A 16606-nucleotide genomic window follows, 5' to 3' on the forward strand; every position below is an offset into this window, starting at 1 on the left:
CCTCGCGGGCAGAGCGACTGAGCACAAGAAAAAAAAAAGAAACATTCGGCCTCATGTGCGATGCTGACGCAACAACAACAACAAACTAAAAAAAAAAAGAACCGCGCGCCTTAGAGGGGCCACAGGAGTGCAGTAACGCGATGACCACTGTGGCTGTATAACGCTGGTAGTAATCCGATCTGCATTTGCAGCTCGGTCAAGAGGATGGAAAATGAATGTTGGAGAATCCTGCTTTGTTTTCGTATTTCCTTTTTTTTGCTGCGTGTGCGCGCGTTGGAAACAAACAGGCGCTCGCTGCTTTTGTTTCTTTCATCTCGCAGCACGGTGTTTCCAGCCCTTTGGACAACCAGACGCACCGCAGAGTGCGCTGCAACGACGAACACAGCCCGAGCCTGTCACATTACAAGTTCAAACTGCGAAATCGCGCGCCTCATTAAAACACATTAATGGCAGTCGAATCGCGTGCCGCCCTTCCTCATCTCTTTTTCGCGAGTTAACTCTTCCGTTCGCTTGCGCGCCAGGATTCAAGAGGCCACCATGGGAGCGCGCGCGACGGCGCTTCGCTGTGTACTCCCCTCCTCTACCGGTCGCTAGGATGCTGAAAAGCGACCAGTTTGCCCGGCGGGCAAAATTCAAACGCTTGTATCTCGGAAAGTAATGCATGCAGGATTTCCAAATTCGGCATACGTGTAGAACACGTTTCGGACCATTTCTCTGGCTAATTTCAGTTCGCTGCACCGACTACGAGCAGTTCGAGCGCCCCTTTCCGTTTTCCGACCATTCCCCGGCTGTGGTACCGACGAGCGCTACTCGGCTCCTGCTTCTCCTTCTTGGCTGTAATCTCTCGAAGCTTTCATTTTGGCTTATCTTCTCGCGGAATTAAAAAAAAAAGCCACCACAGGCAGCGAAATATGCACACACACACACACACCTACCTGACTGAGCTCAGGTCTCTGCATGCACTAGCAACGTAAAAAGGTGGCAAATAACTGCTCCTTCCCATGCGTAGCCCGAACGTTTTATGGAGCCCATGAGCGAGTGCACTGCACACGACTTTGTTACTATTAGCGAAACGTAAGGGACGCATGACACCCGTGCAACCGCGAGCACATAGTAAATATTTGCACGCCTGTCGTGCGCGCCCAACAACAGAAGAACGAAAAAAAAAATTGTGTATCTGCCACACAGATATTATTCAATACACAATTCGGCACGAGCGCAAACTGTAGGGCGAAAAGAAAGGCACCCGAACTTCTGTCGTGCCGCTTGCAGGAACATTAAGCGCATGCAACTTGTCTTCCTCGCGCGTCCACACGTTGCAGTGTGGTCGAGCGCGGAGCTTCGTTTCTGTCTGCGCTCATTTCCTATAGCTATGATGCCCGCAGAGAAGTAGAGGAAGTTGCGCGCCCCGCACAGGGCTGTTAATACGCTTATCGCTACACTTTCTACCTCCGTCCCATTAAACTCAAACGCCGCGGCTGGCTTTTTTTTTTTTCTTTCTGCCTTTAAACACAACAAACATTCACCACCTGCTGGAGGTTTGCATGGCGCTGAAGCCGACAAGGAATTTAGCACCTTGGGCCACCTCACAGTTTACTGCTGGGCTTCGTTACAAATTTTATTTTTGTCACCTATTTCAGGATCCCTATGCAACAGACGTTGCCGAAAAAATCACTCGCGGTCGACTCCCCAACGTCCGCAAGGGGTTTTGCGCAAGTTCAGTCAACCCATTGCACTGTGCATACATTTCAGGACTCAGTAGTGTGTTGTGAACGCGTCTGAACCGAATAGCATTTCTAAGGCTTTCTTCCTTTCTTTTTTTTTTCTTTCCCCCCTGCAGCTAAAGTGTACTGTAGGCCACTTTAAGCCCACGCGTTATGGGAAACAGAGCTGAACTCAAGCAAGAAATAAAACGCAGTAACAAGACGGCCACACCGCAGCGCTGAAAGAATACGCGACTGCCGCACAACAAACAGCTGGTGGGGCCCTATAGAGGGAACCTATTCACGTGCACAGCAGTCAAAACGAGAGATGCCTTGGTATTTAAAACCACTTCAGGCTGCCACGCGAGGGGAATAAGAAAGAAATAAATAAATATTATACACACATCACGCTCATAGAGAGGAAAAACAGGACCGGTGCATCGCTGCCTGCAGGCAGGCTCGCCAATGCAAACACTTTGGTTGGCTCTGATAAGAGCCGTTGAGGTGAGGGCCGGCAGCAGGCGCAATGTGCCACCCTACTTGGAGCTGGTGTACTTGGTGACAGCCTTGGTGCCTTCAGACACGGCGTGCTTGGCCAGTTCGCCAGGCAGCAGAAGACGCACCGCGGTCTGGATCTCCCGGCTGGTGATGGTCGAGCGCTTGTTGTAGTGGGCCAGGCGGGAAGACTCGGCCGCGATGCGCTCGAAGATGTCGTTCACGAAGCTGTTCATGATGGACATGGCCTTGCTGGAAACTCCAGTGTCTGGATGCACCTGCTTCAGCACCTTATAAATGTAGATGGAGAAGCTCTCCTTCCTGCGGCGCTTCTTCTTCTTCTTGTCCGTAGCGCGCACATTCTTCTGAGCCTTTCCGGCCTTCTTCACGGCCTTCCCAGAGGGCTGAGGCGGCATGTTGACAGCGACGTCGACGCTCGGCAACACGGACGGTGTCGAAAGAACGCGCGCCAAGGGGCGCGCGGCGCTTTTATACTGGCACGGTGGTGTTCAAGCGACCCGAGCCAGGCCGCCGCGCGATTGGTCGACGCAGCGATAGCTCCGCCCCAATCCGCGTCGGGCTCGCGGCGCGGGGAGAGAGCGCGGTATTCGTTTCGTTTCTATCCAACGTGCTCGCACGCAGTGGTCGTCGCTGATTCTCCTGCTTCTCGAGCGTACTACAACAACAGTCACCATGTCCGGCCGCGGCAAAGGAGGCAAAGCCAAGGGCAAGAGCAAGACCCGCTCCAGCCGCGCGGGACTCCAGTTCCCCGTTGGCCGAATCCACCGTCTCCTGCGCAAGGGCAACTACGCGGAGCGCGTCGGAGCCGGCGCCCCGGTCTACCTGGCCGCCGTCCTGGAATACCTGGCTGCCGAGGTGCTCGAGTTGGCGGGTAATGCTGCTCGCGATAACAAGAAGACGAGAATCATTCCTCGCCACCTGCAACTGGCCATCCGAAACGACGAGGAGCTCAACAAGCTGCTCTCGGGAGTGACCATTGCCCAGGGTGGCGTCCTGCCCAACATCCAGGCCGTGCTGCTCCCCAAGAAGACCGAGAAGAAGGCGTGAGCGGTCCTCTGCACGTCTATGGAGGCGCGCCCGCCGCAGCGATAGCTCGCACCTAACGGTCCTTATCAGGACCAACCAAGTGCCTGCCACGGCGGGGCCTCGCTCTGCGATCCCTTTGCTCTGGACCACTGCGTCCCTCTCATGCTGCTTTCGTTTACTGCCCGTTGGGCGTCACTGACACTACTCGACCACATGCGGCCGCGCACACAGGTTCGCTGTCCTTTCTTTTTTTTTTCTTTTTTTTTTCAGCCCGCTACAGGCCAGTACAGCGCACCGAGAGCAATGTTATTAATGGACTACACGAGAAAAGCGCGTCTCGTGGTTTCCTTCCAGTGGGCTGGGCTTGGGAATATCACCAAACGGCATGATTGGCATGTCGCAAGGGATCGTTTAAAGGAAAAGTAATAAACAGCCCAGCGACGAGGCACAAGACAGAATAAAGATGGACAAGCGCTTGTCCGTCGTCGCTGCGCCGTTTTGTTTTTTTTTTTAATTCTTCAATATGCACCAATTCGCTCAGTTTTTGTTTTTCTGCTGTGTAGTTTCAAGGAGCTGCTGCATTTACTTGTGCGGACAGCAGTTCTTATTTTTCTTCTTCTTCTTGTTTTTCGACTGCATCCCATTCGGTGCGCGCGAGTTGTTATCGGCACAAAAAAAAAATAAAAAATAACTAACCTGCGGGAAGCCGCCGGGGTGTAAAAGTGCAGGCGAGTTCAGTACAAGGGCAGTGCGGAATCACTTTCAACACACTCACCCATTTCGCAGGAACAGACAGTCAGAGTAAAAAAAAGAGAGAGAGGTACCGGGGTCCTGAGCTCGTGTTCGTCTCGACCGTGCGCCCGTGGCCAACGCAAACGTTTGGGTGGTCCTGAGAAGGACCGTTGTGGAGCGTTGCTGCTGCTGCTGCTGTGGCGGCGCCTCGAATACGCTTTTAGGCGCGCTCGCCACGGATGCGCCTCGCCAGCTGGATGTCCTTCGGCATGATGGTGACGCGCTTGGCGTGGATCGCGCACAGGTTGGTGTCCTCGAAGAGACCGACAAGGTATGCCTCGCTGGCCTCCTGAAGTGCCATGACGGCCGAGCTCTGGAAGCGCAGGTCGGTCTTGAAGTCCTGAGCGATTTCTCTCACCAGGCGCTGGAAGGGCAGCTTGCGGATGAGAAGTTCGGTCGATTTTTGGTATCGGCGAATTTCACGAAGTGCCACGGTGCCAGGCCTGTAACGGTGAGGCTTCTTCACTCCCCCGGTAGCTGGCGCACTCTTGCGAGCAGCCTTTGTGGCCAGCTGCTTACGGGGGGCCTTGCCGCCAGTGCTCTTGCGCGCGGTTTGCTTGGTACGGGCCATGGTGACGAGCGCGGACGCTGGAAACGGGAGACTGCCTCCGGAGACGGACGGAGATCGACTGCGCCGCGCGGCGGTGCTGCTCCGCAGCGCCCCCCCCCCCCTCTCTCCCACCTGATTGGTCGCCTGACGGACCGATGGCTACCCTCCGCTCAGCGGCACCCAGAATGCTGGAAACCGCCCGGTTTCGAGCGCGCGTCGGTTTCGCGCGTGGCAAACGTGACGCAAGTGGGTGTGGAACCGGGGTCTAGCACAAGATTACGCTGCGCCTGTCCTTTAGGTTTGCCGCAAAAGCAAAAGCAAGCCTCTGGAAGGAGGCGGGCGTCCGCGGCAGCGTCCACTTTGACACCACAGCAGCACGGTGCCGACGCGGTTGCGGCTGGTTCCGTGTGGCGTTGGCGCACTGCAACGAGCCTCCCCGCTTGCCGGGGGCGCGGTGTTGAAGGAACGCAACGACAGCTTGTAGAAATACGTCTGCACTTTGCGCACACCAAATGAGGGGCGAAATAACTGAATAGCGCGCTAGCCAGAAACAGCGGCGCAATGACCGCTTGGATGCACGGAACATGTACTGCCAGACACATGATCAGCTGATTTTGTGAACTGCAAAAACAAAAACAAAAAAAAAGGAAGGGAGAGTCAAGGTCTCCTACCAAAGAGGTTGATTCGTAGACGGCTGCTCGCTGTGCAGTCAGTAGGGCTTCTCGTTTGCGTTCCGTTGTTATTGAGTTATTAGTACCATGTTGGCAACATCGTGTCAGCACGGAATAAAACGGTCTGTTTTCTCTGCCTAGATGTAAAGCATTCATAAGCTCTCCCCCCAATGAGAAAATGCCTGTGCGACACCAAGCGTACCTCATGAATCCATCACAAGCTGTTGAATATCGCGCCACTCTTCCCGGTGATACGATACGAGGTCGGCATTTCTTCCTGGAAAGCGGCATCACGACTACGTCCCGTTCCGTTCCGTTGCAAGCAAGCCTTTACGACAAATTATTCCAATGACCGGCGCAGCTCGCAGCACTAATGATGCTGCCATGGCACACTTCTTGCTGCACCACCTTTGTTGAGCTTAATGCGAACTGAACTGTGTCGTCAACCAACTTGTTCGACGGGACAGCGGCGCAACTCGCAGCCAGACACCTGAACAGCGCAAAGCAGCCCACAGGGTACACAGCAGGTAGATCGACGCACCTCGGCAAAGCTGTAAGGGTTGAAGAGAGAAGCGCTTGGGCGCAGAACGCAATAATACATGCAACTCAAAGGAAGCGCAACAAGAGAGACGGCAGATTTAGACATATTGACAAACCCACCCCTTAGGGCATGAATGCCACCTCAGAGTGCGTCGTCGCTTCCAAGGAGGTTCGATGGGTGCACTGTGCAGTCGACAGATCAGTTCGCTTCAAATTTCAAGCTGCACCAGCCAAAACGAGTTCCCAGTTATCGTTATTGAGCACGAAAAATCGCCTGGAGAGCAGCGCGCGCATAGGGCTGTCTCTGTACACATTGCGTGTGTGTGTCTACCAGCCAAGGAACACTCGCCGACTAACCCGCGTTACTTACAAGTTACTTACTGAAGATGATTCAATGCATCCACAAAACACACACAAAAAAAGGCGAGCAGAACGAGAACCCACTTCTGATGGATGCGGTTATTTACTTCCCTCAAGTTTCCAGAGTTTCCAGTGTTCCCACATCCGCAGCTCATGCACCTCCGAATTTCCTGTAGTTTAAATCCATTAAATGTTTGCACTCTCTTCTTGCAGATAAAAAGGTGCGGAATTGAGAAAACAGTTTGCCCTGCGCAAAGTTGGCAAACCATAGCGAGACACATACCATGACGTACGATTGCACGGAAGGAAAGAGCCGCGAACACTGCGTGGAAAGCGTGCATCATGCCTAACATTTCCCATGCATCTCCAGGCAGTATTCTTCCAGTAACAGGTGGCCAAAGTTAGCAAAAACAGTAGAGCACGCATTGAAGGCACCCCCACCCCTCCGTGATTGAGGTGCATTTCCTGCGGTCGCTTTATAAGCGAACAGAAGCCCATCCATGGATTTTATTTAGGTCACCGGGCAGTGTAATGAGGAAAAACATTTTATTTCGTTCGTCCCTTGCATTTTTCTTTTTCTTCCAGAACCCCGGAGAATGGCACTGCGCGACGCCGCCCAACACTGTTAACAACACATAGTTTCTTGCCACTGGCTACAACTCGAAGTGAACGGGTTTCGGCACCAAAACTTTTGTTGTACTCCGGACGCCGAACGACGAGCAGCTAGCTTCGCTGACTGCTCGGGCGTTCCGAGAGATGTGTAGTTGCTTGCATTTGATTCTTGTATTTAACGCGTAAAATAAATTCAACGAGTTAAGTTTCAACGACTGGATCAAGTCTGATCATTTGTGATTAGGCTAACGAATAGCGGCAGCTACGCATAGTTACAACAAAACATTCTTTGGATAGTAGTGCGCCCCGTCCCTACTAACATCTCGTCCCTATCTTCTGTTCTCTTTCTTGAATAATGCAATGCCCCTCCAAACTCCCGCACTAGCAAAACGGCGCCAGCCAGTAGGGCAACAAAAAGCAAGCCAAACGGAATGAAAAGCCACAACTAAACCAGACTGAGCAGGGCGCACTCGCAATTTCCTCAATTACGTGCAGCAAACAAGACTGAAAAATTTATCCAAACGCTTCAGTCGCCGTACGTGCGACCCGAAATTAAAGCGCCTGAGACTCAAAACGCCATTTAAGGGGAAATCAAAGTGTACGCAAGCCGGGAGCTGCTTCCTCCCCAAGGGAATGCATACCTTCCAGCAGCGCGGTGCACGCAACTTAATCGCCGACGCTTCGCGCGGCCGCGGCGCCACCTTCCTCCAGCTTGCGCAAGTACCTACGCCTCCGAGACCAGCGCCCGGAATCTTGGAGGCAACGGTGCGGCTCCCGCCTCTACTTTCATCCTTTTCATGCACTCCAAAACGCAGGCAGCGCGCTATAGACGCCTGTCTGGACGCCGCAGTTGGGGCACACAAGTTCACAGCCGCCCCAAATAGCAGTTGAGCTGAAAGCTGCACTGGTTGCTTCAAAAAAAAACGCACCTCGGAAGTCACCGGCTGCAGAGGGAAACCGTCCTACGGACGGACGGCCAGACTCGCTCAAAAGGCAAGCAGTGAGCTAGCGCGACGTCGCTGTGCCTCTCCCAGGCTCTCTTCGCCATCCACTCTAAATGCTAACACATCCGAGACGCCTTTCACGCACCTGACAGCACACCTTGCTTGAACACACTGCCCTTATTCAAAAGAGGAAAGTGACTCGCGTCAATCAATACACTCATTTTCTGTGGATCGCGCAAACGTTTTCCGCGACACTGACTTTGTAGGAACCGTATGTACACACCACGCATGCAATTTCAGCGTCGTCGGGCATCAAAAATTCGAGGAACAACTGACGACACACACTGGGCACAACAACAACAGCAACTTTATTTCGCAATGCCGCAAAAGTATTTATATTTGCTGCATTGGTTGGCGCAACAACAAAACACATATGCCCGTAATGAGCTGCGATGCGTTTGAATTCACGCAAGCAATTTCGAGGCTGGCTGGTTCCCTCACCGCGTGATGTAATTGTTTACAAGAAGCCGTGCAGCTAGCTATGCCGCTATTTTGTCCGCATCATCGCAGTTATGCTCCCCAGGTGTTTGGTAGCTGAATTTCATGCACAAGACGTTGTTTGCATTCGCCAGGCGTGTTTACCTGCCTGTCTGTGGCTGCGAAACGAACCGCCGACGAATGTAAATAAATCGCTTCGCCTGCGATTATGAGAGGCCGCGCGCACATAAACAAGGAAATGTGTACAGGGGTTCGTTTCGAAAGAAAGCATAATGCCTCTTTTCACCAGACCCGTTCGCAGCACGCACACACGATTGATTCATGGCGAAAGGTAGGTTGTAAACTTATGGCCGCGAAGCTGAAGCGAAAAATGTCGCGCACACACACGTGCGAAAGCCACACACGGCGGCCGCCCTGCCAAAAACGATGCTCCCTCAGATGGCTACTACTATGGCTGCAGACAGTGAGGCACGGCGCAATCAACTGCTCACCTGAGACCGCTGCAGCTTGCTGTTGTGGCATAATCCGCTCGCTTCCGCAGGCGACAACAAGTAGGCAAAGAAAAAAAAAAACCCATAGAGACAGAGAGAGAGGAACAAACGAGAACCGGAGCTCTGGTTCGCAACCAACAGCTGCCAATCCAGCATTTGGGTAGCCCTAAAAAGGGCTGTTTGACGACGACACGGAGCTGGAGTAGAGGGTGCACGCCGCACAGGGTCCCTTCTTCCTGACGCGGCGACTACCAGCGTGGCCGGCCTAGCCCCCGAAGCCGTACAAGGTGCGGCCCTGACGCTTGAGCGCGTAGACGACATCCATCGCGGTGACAGTCTTGCGTTTTGCGTGCTCCGTGTACGTGACGGCGTCCCGGATCACGTTCTCGAGGAACACTTTCAAAACGCCGCGGGTCTCCTCGTAGATCAGGCCCGAGATGCGCTTGACACCGCCTCGGCGCGCCAGACGACGGATGGCAGGCTTGGTGATGCCCTGGATGTTGTCCCGCAACACCTTGCGATGACGCTTCGCGCCTCCTTTTCCGAGCCCCTTGCCGCCTTTGCCACGACCAGACATCACGATGCAGAAAAGCGCGACCGCTCGGCTCCGATGCAAAACAGAGTGCAATAGTGCTTATTGCAATAGTGATTATTGTCGCGGTAGTGCGCTGGGGGAAGGGGGGGGGGAGAAGTGTGGGAAAGCTCAGCCTGGTAATTGCCTCCACGTGGGGGTCACCTCAACCGGGCTTTGCTGGGAAGGGGATAATAGAATAGGGGAGAAGAAGCGGGTCGGGGTCGTGACTGGGCACAGGGCAGGAGAGTCCGGCGCGAGGGCAAGGCAGAAGGCGTCGCTGAGCAAGGCCAAGGGCACGGCGGTACCCGTGCATGTCGGCACAGTAACGTCCCCGTGGTAGACGGTGGCGAAGCGGTCGGCTCTTCCCGAGGTCCAGAAGAATCCGGGGAGGGAGTCAGCCGTGGTTGCCGCCGTCCTCGGCTCGCACGGGCGACCGGATCCTACCTCGGGAGCCGATCATCTAAGGCCACACACGGGGCGCACACACACAACACGCACAGGCGCAGTCACTGCCGTTCGTCTAGGCGGCGAACGCGAGGAAACGGGTCGGGCCGTAGGCCGGGGCGTGGCAGCGGCCGCGGTCGTCCGCGATGAGCGGGCCCGTTGCAGACGGCGGCGAAGCGACAGGCTGGTCCCGAGGTCCAGAAGAGTCCGGGGAGGGGGCCGGCCGTGGGAGCTGCCGTCCACAGCAGACACGGGCGGCCTGATCCATCCTCGGGGGCCGGTCGGCTAGTGCCGCAACTGGGCGCACGCTCGCAAAACTGCGCGAGCACGGACACGGTGGGACCGGAGGCCGGCGCACGGGGAGAAGCGTGAGCGAGCCCCGGCGATGCTGCTCGCTCGAGCGTCAGGCACGGACTGCCGTCCACGTGCGGGAGAGCGAAGCGGCCGCGTTGGGATTGGCCCGAAGGCCGCGCGGACGTCGCGGAGAAAGGGCGCGGCTCAGCCAATGAGAGGGGCGCGCGGCGTGCACGCAGAATGCTGGAAAAAGCGCCGCGCGCTCGGGCGCTGAAATGTCGTGCACCTCACAGACTTGAGCGCAGGTCACACGCTCCAATAAATGTCAGCAAGTGACGTAAGGCTTTGGTCTGGCTCCCACGATGGCGTGGGGGGAACAGCAGGTCGTCCAGGGTGTCGCACGGCAGGCCGAGATCTCTGTACCCCTGTTGCATGTGTGAGCGCTCCCGTGAGAACGCAGGGCACGCGCACAAAATATGGGTCAAAGATTTCTCTTCACCGCACTGCGAGCACACTGTTGAGGGAGGGTCACAGAATCGGCGAAGACGGTCTACAGACCACCCAGAGCCGGTGCGCAGGCGGAGGAGCAGGACGAAGTCAGCCCAAGCGAGTTTGCGCGGGTCTACTGTAGTAAACCTGGCCGCGGTGGCCACTCGTGGGTCCGGGTGGAGGCGCCGAACGGTGCGTCGGAGGGTGAGTTTCGCGTTGTCATAGGGGGTGACGAGACGCGACAGGGGCACTTTCGGGTCGAGAGCCGCCCTGGCTAGTTGGTCAGCCGCCTCGTTCCCCTCGACGCCGACGTGGGAGGGGACCCACTGAAGAGTTATTTGGCAGCCGCGGGCACCGAGCATGTGGAGCTTTAGCGCTGTGAGCTGGAGCAGGCGCGAGCCCTTCTCGGGATGTTGAAGGGCTTGTAGTGAACTCCGGGAATCCGTGAGGATGGCTGCTTGGCTGACGGCCGGGTTGGAGCCAAGAATGTCGGCCGCGAGCGAGATGGCTGTCAGCTCAGCTGAGAGGGACGATGAGGGTGTTTTGAGTCCGATCTGCCGGACGGCGTGCAGAGCGGGAGCAATGCAGGCTGCTGCGGCCCGTCCCATCTCCTCGCTGACGGAGCCATCTGTGTACAGGATGGTGTGGCCTGCGAAGTCTTCGTGCACTTTCGCAGCGACTTCCTGCTGCAGGGCGCATCGCGGGGTGCTTCGTTTGGAGATGACGCCGTGGAGCGTGGTGGCTATGCTCGGCGGCCGATAAATATGCGGCGGCGGGAAGCGGGGCGGTGGCGGTGGTGGTGGGCCGAGCAGCTGATGAATCTGCCTAACAGCCTTGCCCATTTGCGTGCGGGACTGAGCTCTGAGGTGTTTGAGCAGAGCCGCACAGGTGCCCGAGCGCTGCATGCGAACTACGTGGTTCAGAGCAGACAGTTGAGCGCGCAAGGACACGGGCCATGTGGCTGTTTCAGCATAAGTCGCTGCAACTGGCGAGTTCCGCGGGAGGCCATAGAATTGACGCAGTGCGTTGCGGTGCGCCTTGTCGACCTGGTTCCACTGTGCCTGCGACAGGCCAACGAGTGGGAGGGCGTAGAGTGTTCTGGCAGTGGCGACCGCTTCGTAAATGCGCAGGCAGAGCGCGGGAGAGCAGCCACTGCCTTTAGCGAGGAAGCGCCGCGCGATGCGGGCGACGAGGGCTGCCTGGCTGCGGATGTCTTTGAGCGCGGGTCCCCAGGTGAGGCGGGAATCGATGACCAGGCCCAAATAACGCACGCTCTTGCGCCACGGGATGGGAGTGCCGTTCAGGGTGAGAGGGGCAGTTCGGTTGTGCGCCGCCGCGTTGTTGGGGTGGACCATGAGCGCCTCGCTTTTCCCGGGCGAGAGGGTGAGGCCGATGCCCTTTAGGTGGGTCGCAATCGCGTTTAGGGCATCCTGGATTTTGATGCGGGCTGCGCGCCCGCGGCGGGTTGTGGAACGCGCGAAGACTGCAATGTCGTCCGCGTACACTGCGATGCGGACAGTCTTTCTCGCGCGTGGCGGGATGCAGTCTGTCAGGTGGGCGAGGACGATGTTAAAGAGGAAAGGGCTCAGCACACTGCCTTGAGGCACGCCGCACGGAAGGTGGTGTTGCGAGCTGGTGATGTTGTTGACTCGCACACACATGCGGCGGCTCTCGAGGAAGGAGCGGATGTAGGAGAAAAGCCTTCCTGTGATACCTATGGCTGCGAGTGCATCGGTGATGGCCCAGTGTGGCACTGAGTCAAATGCGCTCTTGACATCGAGGAGGACGAGGAATCCCGCCTCTCCGCAGGCGCGGGCCTGTTCCAGTGTGGCGACGACGTCCGAGATGGAGTCAGCTGTGCAGCGTTGGTGGCGGAAGCCGCTCTGCACTGGCGAAAGCGCTCCGCAGGCGGTTGCAATCCACTGCAGTCTGCGCAGGGCAATGGACTCCATCGTTTTCCCCGCGGCCGAAGTGAGGGAGATGGGCCGGTAGGAAGTGAGGAGCTTCCTCTGTTTGCCCCGTTTTAGAATGGGCACGACCACTGCGGTTTGCCAGGCCTCTGGGAGGGCGCCGCTTGTCCAAACTTCGTTGAACGCCGCGAGGAGAGCACGGCGCTGCGGGGCATCGAGGTTCCGAAGCATCTGATATGTAATGCCGTCCTCCCCGGGTGCGCTGCCTCGCTTGCGCACTGCGAGCACAGTTTGTAGCTCCCCGATGGTAAGGGGGTCCTCGCAGAGTGAGGCAATATGCACCTCATCACGCAGCGAGACGCGGTGCGCGGGGGGAGGGGGCAGCGCTGGACGTGCTGCTGGCGCTTCGGGGATAAATTGGAGCGCCAGGCGCTCAGTCAGCTCCTCGGTGCTGATGCCCAGGTGGATGGCTGCGGCGAGGACGGGGTGTCTCGGCAGTTTGGGCTGCAGCATTCCTCGAACGATGCGCCAGGCACGCGGCTGGTATCGCGGGTCACTGAATGTGAAGCACAGTGCTGCCCAGCTTTGAAGGCGGCGGCGGCGGGCGTGTCGTCGGCACACGGCGTCGATACGGTTGTAAACTGTCTTATCGGACGGCCGTCGAGATCGTAACATGCGCCTTTGTGCTCGCCGGCGCGCGGCGCGGAGATTGAGGAGTTTGATGTCGGGCACGGGGGTGCCGAGAGGTACTGTGCAAACGGTGGAGGCCTCCCTCGCGCACTGAACCACGGCCTGTAGGAAGTTCGCGTCAGGTGGGATGGCGGCGCATCTTTCGCGAAAGAGTTCCCACCTGGTCACCACATAAGAGCGCGTGCGTGGGCGCGTGATGGCTGGCAGCAGTGCTATGGGGAAGTGGTCCGATCCATGGGTGTCCGGCGCGCACTGCCACACATAGTCCTGCACGCAAGCTGGCGAGGCAAATGCGACATCGATTGCCGTGGGGGCTCCCGGGGCGTTTAGGAAGGTGGGATCGCCGCGGTTTAGGAGGACGAGGCCCGCAGTGAGCGCTGCATCAAAGATGTCCTTGCCGCGACGATCGCACCGTCGCGAGCCCCACGCAATGTGGTGGGCATTCCAGTCACCACACAGTATGCAGTCCCTGGTGAGCCGTTGGGTGAGGCGCGTGAGTACGGTCGGATCGCACTGGATGCGGGGGCGGATGTAGACACTCGCCACCGAGGTGTCGGTGCCCCGAATCCGCACAGTCACTGCCACACACTCTGTAGACGCGCCGGCGAGGTCCGTGACGTCGTGCACCACGTGTGGAAGTTCGGCGCGCACATACACAGCCACACGTGGCTTGCCGACGGGATGGGAGGGGTTGCGGCACGGGAAATCAATGCAGGCCACTGCACCGCACTCCGAAGCACTGCTGTAGCCAACATAACCAGGGAGCGAGACGTCCTCGGCGCGGCAGTAGGTTTCCTGCAGTGCCAGGACGTCAAAAGGGTGCAGCGGCAGGTGTTCTGCCAGCTCAGCTGATCGGCGGCGCAGGGAGTTACAGTTCCACTGCAACACACGCGGCCGAACTACAGCTGAGCTAGCCATGGTTGGTTAGGGCTTGGTGGGCAGCCAGGGCTGCGTCGCACAACTGACGGGCTGGGGAGGTGGCTGGCAGATAGTCAATTATAGCACTGACCGCTGCCAAGAGAGCCGCGATGACTGCATCTTTCCCACGCTCTGCAGTTGCGCCAGCTGGCCGCGGTGTGCTGTCGGATTTACCTCGCAGCGCGTCACTGTATGATTTCGGCTGTGGGCTGGTTGGGGAGGGTTGGGTCGTGGTTCCAGCCCCCTCTCTAGCGTTTGGCAATGCTGCGGGCGTGGTGGTGGTGGCAGGTGCGAGCTGCGTACTTCTCACCGCGCGCTGGGCCTCCCGCCGTGAGGTAGGAGCGGTGGTTTTGGTGAGAATGATGGCCACTTTGCGTTCTTCCTGCCAGCGGGGGCAGCGGGGCTCACTGGCTGGATGTGGTCCACGACAGTTCACACACCGTGGCTTGGGCGAAGAGCATTCCACGATGAGGTGGGTCTCTGCTCCACAGCGGCAGCAGCGCGACGAGGCAGTGCACGCCGCAGTCGCATGTCCGAATGCCCAGCACTTGCGACACTGCACAGGGCGCGGGAGGCAGGCTCGAACAGGGCGTCGCAGCTTGAACAGTGCTACCTCGCTGGGGGGGGTGTGTCCTTCGAAATGAAGGATTAAATTTTTCCCCCTCCTGGCGCACCCAACGAGTGGAGCTCTGCTCTCGATATTAGCTGCGAGCTCGTTTTCTGGGATGTTGATATCCACCCCATAGAGCATCCCCGTGCAGGTGTTCGTGCGTGCCGCGCGGGCGCGAACTTGGACACCACACACAGAGGTAATTCCCAGGAGCGGCTGTAAATCCGTCGCGGGAGGTGCGTCCACGGCCACAACGTTGCGACGGTGATTCACGCGCACAGCCTGAACTCCTGGTAGCTTGGAAAGTTCCGCTGCAATTGCGTCGCGCGACGAATCCAAAAAGTTTGCCTTTTTGCCCACGGGTCTGAGGAGCACAGTTTCCGAACGGCCGCCGTCAGCTGGCCGTTGGGCGAGGGGAGCGAAACGGGTTTCCACGCCGAGGGAGAGGGCAGCGCGCCTCTCTGGGCCAGCAGACGACGCCGCGGGAGAAGTGCCGCTGCCGTTCGGGTGGCGCTGCTGTTGCGACGACTCTGGTGCGCGGGGGTTGGGAGAGGGAGTGGACGAGGAGGAAGCCGCTCGGACGGGCGTGGGCAGCTGGCTCACTGCATTTGCCTCTGCCAGGGAGGGGAAATCCTCCGTTGGGGGGGGTGCTGCCTTGGGTGGCTTGAGCAGGCAGTGGCTTGCTTTCTTTGTTGGTTTGAGAGGCTTGTTGGTGCTGCTGCTCGCTGTGTTCTGTGTGCCCGGGGTGGTGGAGGGGGCTGAGAGGGAGGAAGGCCACTGAAACTGGTCTGCAGGGGTTGTTGACCGCGGGCTACTGCTGCCGGTGGGAGAGGGGAGGGCCGCCTGTGCAGTTGGGGCGAGCTGACTATGTTGGGCCTCTTCTGGCGTGGAGGGGGAAGCCTCAGGGGGGGGCGGCGTTGCTTTCTTAAGCTTGCGCCCACCGCGCTTGGTTTTTTTGGATTTCTTTGAAGTTTTCTTGCTCGCTGCAGCGGTGCGGGCTGTTTTCCGGGCACCCTTGGCTGGGGGGAGAGGGGGTGAGAAGGCTTGCTCCCACTGTTTCTCCTCGGGTGCTGCCTGGGTAGAGGAACCGGTATGGTTGCGATGCCGTCGCGGTGGCGCCGGAATTTGCGAACCCCGGTGGTCATCGGGAGAGACACTGTTGATGCGCGCCGCTGGGAGCGCGATTTGGGGCAGGACGAAGGAACTGGCCAAGTCGTTCTCCAGCAAGGATGCACAGCCATGAGCAGTAAAGATGCTTTGAGAGGCATTCGCTGCTCCTTGTTGTAGGAGGAGGATGGAGCTTTTTTCGCCTGCCTCCACAGGGATGGTGACAACTGTGGATGGCGTTGGTGTTGAGGTCAGGGGGCTGTCGTGGGATGATTCCGACATGTCCGCAGGGGTGTTGGGGGAGAGCGGGCGTTGGCCAGCGCTGACAACCTGTCGAGCCTGATGTTGTAGCTCGATGATTTTGGTTGCGTCGGCGTATAGCTGGTGGAGCATACGCGAGCAGCCGACGCTGCCAGAGCGGCGGTGTGAGCTTCGGAGGCCTCTTGGTGCACCCTCCATCGTCTCGTTAAGACGGTTTGGTTGTCTAATTAAGTTAGAGAGCTAGTAGAGAGCCCCATGGTGGGGAGATGATAGGAGACTAGAGGACTCAGAATCAGGGGACAGAGAATGCCCACAGAAGAGAAGGAGAAAGAGTAAGTGAAAGTAGAGAGGAAACAAAACAGAGAAACGCGACAGGACGCCGGGCAACGAGGAATCCGAAACGACAGAGCAAACAGAGAATGAAACAGAGAAATGAAAAAAACAGAGAATGAAACAGAGAATGCAGGCAGCGAGCCGCGGGGCGTTCGGTCGCGGAGCGCAGCGACGACCGCCATTGGCTGGCGCCTCGACCAATCAGGGTCCGTCTTCGCGAGCGGCGCCTCGCTAGCATCACTGAGCCCTTTCGCAGGACTCTCGCGCAACTAC

General features: G+C 57.8%; 5 protein-coding genes across 5 annotated transcripts; 1 reads left to right on the forward strand and 4 right to left on the reverse strand.

The window, feature by feature from the left end:
• Positions 1-2239: 2239 nt before the first annotated feature.
• LOC149337907 (histone H2B-like) lies at positions 2240-2614 on the reverse strand. The gene has a single exon (XM_089550136.1). It carries the CDS (start codon positions 2612-2614, stop codon positions 2240-2242), a length of 375 nt encoding a protein of 124 aa, XP_089406262.1.
• Positions 2615-2891: 277 nt separating this feature from the next.
• Positions 2892-3266, forward strand: LOC149337908 (histone H2A-like). Its single transcript, XM_089547497.1, has one exon. The coding sequence runs from the start codon at positions 2892-2894 to the stop codon at positions 3264-3266; it is 375 nt and encodes a 124-aa protein (XP_089403623.1).
• A 931-nt stretch (positions 3267-4197) lies between these two features.
• On the reverse strand, positions 4198-4608 carry LOC149337909 (histone H3). Its single transcript, XM_089550137.1, has one exon. The coding sequence runs from the start codon at positions 4606-4608 to the stop codon at positions 4198-4200; it is 411 nt and encodes a 136-aa protein (XP_089406263.1).
• A 4360-nt stretch (positions 4609-8968) lies between these two features.
• LOC149337910 (histone H4) lies at positions 8969-9280 on the reverse strand. The gene has a single exon (XM_089550138.1). The coding sequence runs from the start codon at positions 9278-9280 to the stop codon at positions 8969-8971; it is 312 nt and encodes a 103-aa protein (XP_089406264.1).
• A 72-nt stretch (positions 9281-9352) lies between these two features.
• On the reverse strand, positions 9353-16021 carry LOC149337911 (uncharacterized). Its single transcript, XM_089550033.1, has 3 exons — positions 14702-16021; positions 14333-14578; positions 9353-13983 (listed from the first exon to the last, which is right to left on the reverse strand). The coding sequence occupies exons 1-3, from the start codon at positions 16019-16021 to the stop codon at positions 10303-10305; spliced, it is 5247 nt and encodes a 1748-aa protein (XP_089406159.1). The 3' UTR covers positions 9353-10302.
• Positions 16022-16606: the final 585 nt, after the last annotated feature.

The sequence above is a fragment of the Amblyomma mixtum genome, chromosome 6 (assembly GCF_055824585.1).
Source record: "Amblyomma mixtum isolate Tamu chromosome 6, ASM5582458v1, whole genome shotgun sequence".
NCBI lineage: Eukaryota > Metazoa > Arthropoda > Arachnida > Ixodida > Ixodidae > Amblyomma > Amblyomma mixtum.